The 7500-nt window shown below is 43.0% G+C and overlaps 1 protein-coding gene across 1 annotated transcript in view; it reads right to left on the bottom strand.

Moving 5' to 3' along the window:
* SIDL (SIDL trafficking protein particle complex subunit 10) overlaps positions 1-7500 on the bottom strand; it is a 17919-nt gene that overhangs the window by 9392 nt on the left and 1027 nt on the right. The window contains exons 2-6 of the mRNA XM_070127256.1: positions 3164-5655; positions 1661-1855; positions 1253-1366; positions 624-740; positions 140-322 (exon numbers count right to left, since the gene is read on the bottom strand). Coding sequence (XP_069983357.1) covers positions 140-322; positions 624-740; positions 1253-1366; positions 1661-1855; positions 3164-5655 — 3101 coding nt within the window. The remainder of the gene's footprint in view (positions 1-139; positions 323-623; positions 741-1252; positions 1367-1660; positions 1856-3163; positions 5656-7500) is intronic.

The raw sequence follows: 7500 nt of genomic DNA, 5'->3' as shown, positions 1-7500 counted from the left end.
ATCATCTTCACTATGTCTTGATCAATCAGTTCCTCACCCCCAAGTTACACTCAATGACTATTCATTTACATTCATATTCTTTGAAGAATACTTATGGCCTTGCACATACTTTCAGCCTAAGAGTCCTTCCTTGCCTCACCTTGTAATCAACCAGGTCAAAGGGGCATGAATAGCACCGAACTTCCTCTTGTAGCGGCTGCCCCTGGTCATCCAGAGGGCGGTAATTTGTCTTGAACTCCAGCTTGAGAGAAGGAGTCCCTTCCTGCTCATAGTTAACTTCCACCCCCCACATGTAGCTTGCCGACTGTTCCGTGCACACAACCTGAAATACAATTATTTCTTTTATTTGGAAACCTAGGGCATGATATCACACACTGAACACTCATCAAGTAAGAACATAAAAGTAAGTTTAATAAAGACTGTCAGGCATGACTTCAGGATGAGACAAGCAGCAAAACTGACTAATCAAAGTTAAATTTTGCATGATCAAAGCTCATCTTCCACATGAACATTTACATTTACAAAGAAAAAAATTAATCCTAATCAAGAGAAAAAACAGAATGGAAAATAAGAACCACAAGCAAGGAATCTTATTCTTTCACACTTCCAATTGAAGTATTTACCAGGGACTGAGAAGCAGGGTGCAGGGGCTTCAGCTCAACGTGGTTTAACGGCTCTACCAGCATTATTCTTGGCTCAGATAACTCCACTCCACGGCTTACTAGTCCTGTCACTGTCACCTGTCAGAGGGTTCAACGGATGCCAAAGGAATTACATCTTTATTCAAGACACAGAAAGTCCTACTTTTTGGTGAATGATTGCAACTTCTTATGTAGTAAAGGCAATCCTAGACCATTATAAATTTCTTGGATTCATAGCACAACATAAGAAAGGTATAATGATATTGAAATTTTACATTATGTTTCAAGCTTCTGTGAATCAATTTGAATAATAAAGTCCTGTGAATAAACAATCTTATTATCCATACACATTTTACACTCTTCCACTAAAGCTGCCAAAATATCTAACAACACTTCAGCCAAAAAATGGTACTTGAGGTATGACTGATGAAGAACTTCCTTAATATTTGTTGCATTTATCATGACTACATATAACAAAAAAAAGAAAGACAAATAGTATTCAAACTATAAAAAATTATTTTAAGGTTTGGCTCTAGAAACCCATTCACAAAAGCTTGCACACATGTACATACACATACATATAGGCAAATACAGTAGCTGCTTGGTCAAACCTGAACAAACTTTGATGTGTTGGCCGTGTGTAACTTGTGCGAAGACATGAATGGTGGGATGAAGTGCACATCAATGTCAAGCCTCTGTTCAATTAGGACACTGCTGATATTTACCTGTTGAATGACAGAGAAATTAATCTTGTCCAACTGCTGAATACAAAAAATATCCTAACAATTTTAGTATGTCAGTTTTACAACTTATGGTAAGTGAGACATTTCAAAGTTGCACTCACTTTGTATTGGTAACTTCCAAAACAAAAGTTCTTCAGCATATTATCATAACTCAAAGTCTATGCTAATAAGTAACAGTTAAGAAAAGCATAGTTCGAAGACCAAAGTTACAAAGTGATGATGATCATAGAGGAAATAAAACTACCCAATAAGTACAGATGGTCATTTCTAACTAACCGTGTGTTCTACAGTTGCAGCATCTCTCTGGGGCCCAAGCACAGCTAAGACAATGAGAGGGACAGCCACTGAGGAGAAGGGAGTGACCTCCGGCAGCAAGATCTCTATCTCTCTCTCAAGCTGGTCCTCTTTGTGGCCTTCATCTTCCTGCTTCACCAAAAGGCCTCGTGAAGTGCGTAATTTGACAGCCGTGCCCTGTTTAGAGAATATGATTCTACAAATGCCATGCTCCACATGAGGCTCGAGAAAATGTCAACTTCCACACAGATGGAAGAGATCTAATGCTTAAGATTTTCCTACTCATTAACAAAATGCCTTTGGGAGAATTTGGAGTTCACTTGGCCTCCACTTCAGTGAGCATGCATGGCTGACTAGGGCCTATTTCAGATGCAGCTGGTGCATGGCACTCAACAAGCCACGTCAACAAAGTAATATGATTTGTTTCTCTCATTTGTATGCAAAACATTATTTTAATGTTCTTGTATATTCACATATGTATGACATTCATTTTAGTTGCTAGATTAAACCTGTAGCACCTGGTTATGTACATTATAGTTAATTTCAATAAATTAGGTGCGTTACTCTCTGTGTACAAGATTTAATATAGTCTTCTTGTGGGATTTTTAAAAAATAAAAAAATAAAATTAAAAAATCAATTTTTAAATTCTTATTCTAATAAAGTAAGATTGTATGCAATTATAAACAATGCTGCTACTCCCATAACATCAGTACTTTCCTTTTGTATGTAACACTTCATGACTGTCAGACTGGCAGTGCACCATACGACAATCTGAGAGGTTGACATGAGTAAACTGATCCCCAGAGTGAAGGTTACTTACAGGTTCACAGCAGCAATAAATAAAGGCATAATTTTTGGGCGTGTGGTATCGTCCAGAACTAGCATGCAATACATTTATATGCTAAATATCGTTCTTTATGCTTAACAAAAGCCAACTGGAGCATTAAACATCCAGCTGTTCCTCAGGCAAAGACCCAAAGGATGTGCCAAGGTTGTATGAGGGTACCTTATAAAGAATAGCATAAAATGTACTGCATGCATAATAGTAACATGACCCGAATGATATGTCACCCAGAGCCTTGCCCAAATTGGCCATGACATGAATGGACCATGACCCCGAGCCATAACCAAGTCAGCTATGATGTGAACCCTCTGTTATTTGGATGCTATGGGTTAAGCTGTATTACTTGCCAGCATAATCAACAAAAGAAATATGAAATAACACAAAGATACTAGTGCAAACTTGGGTTTGATCTTTTTCAATTAAATTAAATGTCAGTTAGATAAGTTTACTAACAATTAAGGAACTGGAAGGCACATTCCTTTTTCTACAACACTGTAAATTTGTTGCTATCCACTGGTTTCCAATTCATAATGAATATTTGTCAACCATTATTTCTAGTAAACTGAAATAATAAAAATATAAAATATGGCAATGGTCATATGACTGAGAATATCTCCAACTAACACTACACCACACATACCTGCTTGATGTGCCAGCTTCCACTGTGCACTGTGAGGACCATTGGCTGATGCAGTCCTGCCAAAAGATCACGATCCCTGCGACCCAGGAAAATACGAGGATTCTCACTTACAACCTCTAGGCTCAATGGAGGGCCTGCAATGTGATTCTTGCCACAGATAAATTCAAGCTTTTCTAATGCTAAAACCACTTGACTGGCAGTGTAGCAGCCCTTACTGGTCACTTTCGTGGACAATGTGATAGTATTTTTCCCAGGGGCAATAACTACATCTTTGGCCACAAGCTTGTCTTTGTGTTGTTCCTTAGCAACACTACGGTCTACCTTATACATTCCACCTTGACTGTCTCTTCTTCTGAGTACTTTGTGAGAATTAACACAAGTTATGGAGGCAGATGAAAGAGACTTGTCTTGCTTGTACTCCAGATGGAGGCTCATATGGAGAGGTTGTGTGAGTGGATTCAGCCTAGCCATTTCTGTCTCTGCTGCAGCTGCCTCATTCGCCAGGCTCTTTCGCTCTACTTCAGCCGAGTTTGAGCTGCTCCTGTGCACCATAGATGAGGATTGTGATTTGCGCGTGCTTGGCTGTGATGCTGAGCTTGATGAACTTGATTTCCTTTCTAATTCGGGAATGGTCTTGAGTGTGCTAGCTTCTTCTTTAACATGCTGTAACACAACATATACCTGGCTGCACATAACTGTATTTGGAAGTTTACTTGTGATGGAAAGCTCTACCAGAACATCTGATTCCAGTATGATGCGGTCCTCTGAGACCAGTCGAAGGCCCTCCACCTCAAATATTCTATCACAGGGTATCAGGAGAGATGATCCATCTTCAACATCCTTTAAGGCAGTCTTCATCTTCTCAAAATGTTCCTCCCTCATTTCCTGTCCCAAGTGGGTGGAGCCAGCTAACTGTGCACACGTTTTGACATACTTCTCAAGGTCATTGGTGGAAAGGTAACATTGTGACAAGTGGAGCTGTGTGTGAGCAGCCAAGAGCAACCATCTCTCTTCTAAAAACATGGTTAGTTGGTCTGTTAAGAAAGTTGCAGCTTTCTGTGCCTCTCCCTGTGCCATGTAGAACGTGGCCAGCTCTTTGCCAATGAGCCTTGCAGACCTGATTCGACCAATGTGCTTGTAGGTGCTGATGGCCACTTCAGATAAGTCAAGGTAATGCTTTTTGTATGCCTGTGGTGAAGAGAGAGCATCTTTGAGCCTTGTCATGGGCGTGTCATGGACAGGTTCATCCTCCTGGTGGTAGTCATGTGCATGAGGGTCATTGCCCATCCCACACACTAGTGAGATCACAGTGTGGAGCTGGGAGCTACTGGTCTCGCATCCTGGCATCAGCCCACATAGGCTCCCTAACTCCTGTAACTTATCTCTGGCATAGGCCCATAGTGGGGCAGTGTGGTGAGCATGTGCATCTGTAGTAGATGGCTCCTTGAAGGTTTGTAGAGAATCTATAACTTCCAAACAGGAGAGGACACCCCAGCAGGCAATGCCTCCAGGAGCAACTGTAACTTCCAGGATGCTGAGTTCTCCCAGAGTATTTTGGAGGAAAGTCAGGGCACGGCTGGCTACCTCCCAAGGCTTGTTCTGGAGGAAGAGCAGAGCACACTGACGTTGAAAGAGGTAGTTGCGAAACTCTAGTAGGGTAACATCCTTGGAACGAATCTTCCCCTGAATGACAGCATCTAGATCTGGAGTGAGGTGCAAACCCTCCCACTTCTCACATGGTTGGCTGAAATTGCTTAACCAGTGTGGAGTATCTCCTGCAGCAGAATTCAGCACAAACTGTGTAAAGAGTGCATCTAACTCATCATACTGCACTAAGGCTTCATCATGTAATGCTAGCAACTGGAAAACTTGTGCTAATTCTTCTTGCAAAAGAAAATATGAGCAGAATGACCAAGATTTTTCTGTTCGTCGTTCACGTTCTGCTCTCATGTTCTCTTCAAACTTATTGAGAGCCCTATTGTATGCCACCATTAGCAAATGCCTCATCTTTGTGAGCAGAGTCTGCCAGGATTCCACAGATCTTGAATCCGTCTTCAAAGGGTCAATCAGAGACACACATCTTTCAGCTTGTTTTCCACCAAAGTCATTCTTAATCTTGTCTAGGACTGTGGTTCGAGGGATCAATTTATTTCCTTTGCGTGTGTCTGGTGTCTCCAGCAACACCACCATCCAATCTGTAATCCCCTGTTGCCTCAGCGATGTCACCCATGCCTGCAGGTTGTCCCTCGTACTGCTCTTGTAAGCTTCAACATCAGCACAATCAGTCCAGTAGGTGTGGAAGATAGGCTGGCCAAGAATCGTCCTTGTGACATCCTTCACAAGGCATTCCTCGGCAAAAGGAACAAAGTCCACTTCTACATGGACACACCGGGAAGGACGCCCATAGGAGCGTCGCCACTCCACACTTTCCTGAGGCAGCGCAGTAACCAGGCCAGCCTGAAGGCCTGTGAAAAGTGCATTGTCTCCGGCATCTGGAACAAGAGACAAAATATATAATTATTAGGCAAAGAAGGAGGAAGACTAAAAGGAGCAGAACTAAGAGGAGGACGAGGAGGAGGAGGAGGAGGACGAGGAGGAGAAGGAGGAAGAGGAAAAGGAGGAGGAAGAGGAGGAGGAAGAGGAGGAGGAGGAGGAGGAGGAGGAGGAACTAGACGAGAAGCCAGAAGAGGAAGAGGAGGTGCTGGAGGAACTGAAGGAAGAAGAGAAGGAGAAGGATGAGCAGTAGCAATAAGAGAAAGAGGAGGAGGAGGAGGAGAAGGAGGAGGAGGAGGACGAGGAGGAAGAGGAAGAGGAAGAGGAAGAGGAAGAGGAGGAAGGGGAGGAGGAAGAGGAAAAGGCAGTGGTGGAGGAGGAGGAGGAGGAGGTGGAGGAGGAGGAGGAGGAGGAGGAGGAGGAGGAGGAAGAGGAGGAGGAGGAGGAGGAGAAGGTGGAAGAGGAAGAGGAGGAGGAGGAGGCAGTGGTGGAGTAGGAGGCAGAAAAGAAGGAGGAGGAGGAGGAGGAGGAGTTGAAGGATGAGGAGAAGGAAAAGGAGCAGCAAGAAGAGGAGGAGGAGAAGGAGGAGAAGGAGGAGGAGGGGAAGGAGGAGGAGGAGGAGGGGAAGGAGGAGGAGGAGGGGGAGGAGGAGGAGGAGGAGGAGGAGGAGGAAGAGGAAGAGCAAGAGGAAGAGACAGAGGAAGAGGAAGAGGAGGAGGCAGAATTAGAGGAAGAGGAAGAGGAAGAGGAGGAAAAGGAGGAGAGGTTGGAGGAGGAGGAGGAAGAAGATGAGGAGAAAGAGGAAGAGGAGGAGTTGGAGGATGAGAGGTTGGAAGAGGAGGAGGAGGAGGAGGAGGAGGAGGAGGAGGAGGAGGAGGAGGAGGAGGAGGAGGAGGAGGAGGAGGAGGAAGAGGAGGAGGAGGAGGAGGAGGAGGAGGAGGAGGAGGAGGAGGAGGAGGAGGAAGAAGAAGAAGAAGAAGAAGAAGAAGAAGAAGAAGAAGAAGAAGAAGAAGAAGAAGAAGAAGAAGAAGAAGAAGAAGAAGAAGAGGAAGAGGGAGAGGAAGAGGGAGAGGAAGAGGAAGAAGAAGAAGAAAAGGAAGAGGAAGAAGAAGAAGAAGAAGAAGAAGAAGAAGAAGAAGAAGAAGAGGAAGAGGAAGAGGAAGAGGAAGAGGAAGAGGAGGAGGAGGAGGAGGAGTTGGAGTAATAGTAGGAGGAGGAGGAGTTAGAGGAGGAGTTGTAGGAGAACCACACACATATCATTTTGTCAATAGAACAAGAACTTAGTTCATTCTGGCAAGACAGCCTAAACAAATTTACACAAATATAAAGGACATAATATCTGACACAACTAACATTCTAATCTGGATAACAGAGATTGTTGCTCTCTTGTTCAACAGTTATCCACTATGCTACCTTACAGCAAGATCAAGCCCAGACAAATAATTTCTTGGTAACATCAAACTAGCAGACCTACTACTAGTAGATTGGCAGCAAGACTGTTCTTTTAGCTTGTCTTGTGATACAGTCACAGATATCAAGTTCATGTACATAAGTTATTGTACATAAGTTATTGCCAGAGAGAGAGAGAGGGGAAAAAAAACTAAGATCCTTCTTTTGACATGATAGCTGTAATTATCCTCATTGTGATGTGTTTATATCTTCATTTTATGATAAATAATTCTTTGTTATATTCAGTTTTATTACAGGTGTAACATCAATATGACACCAAACCACACAAAATGAATTATATGAAGGTGATTGACAGACTACATATATTAGGAAAACAATACCACAGAACAACTTGTGGTAATTTTATGGATAGTTCCGCCTAATGGATAGTGATG

The sequence above is a fragment of the Penaeus vannamei genome, chromosome 11, assembly GCF_042767895.1.
Source record: "Penaeus vannamei isolate JL-2024 chromosome 11, ASM4276789v1, whole genome shotgun sequence".
NCBI classification, from domain to species: domain Eukaryota; kingdom Metazoa; phylum Arthropoda; class Malacostraca; order Decapoda; family Penaeidae; genus Penaeus; species Penaeus vannamei.
The sequence above is the reverse complement of the archived record's forward strand: the minus strand, read 5'-3'. Positions and strand labels throughout refer to the sequence as shown.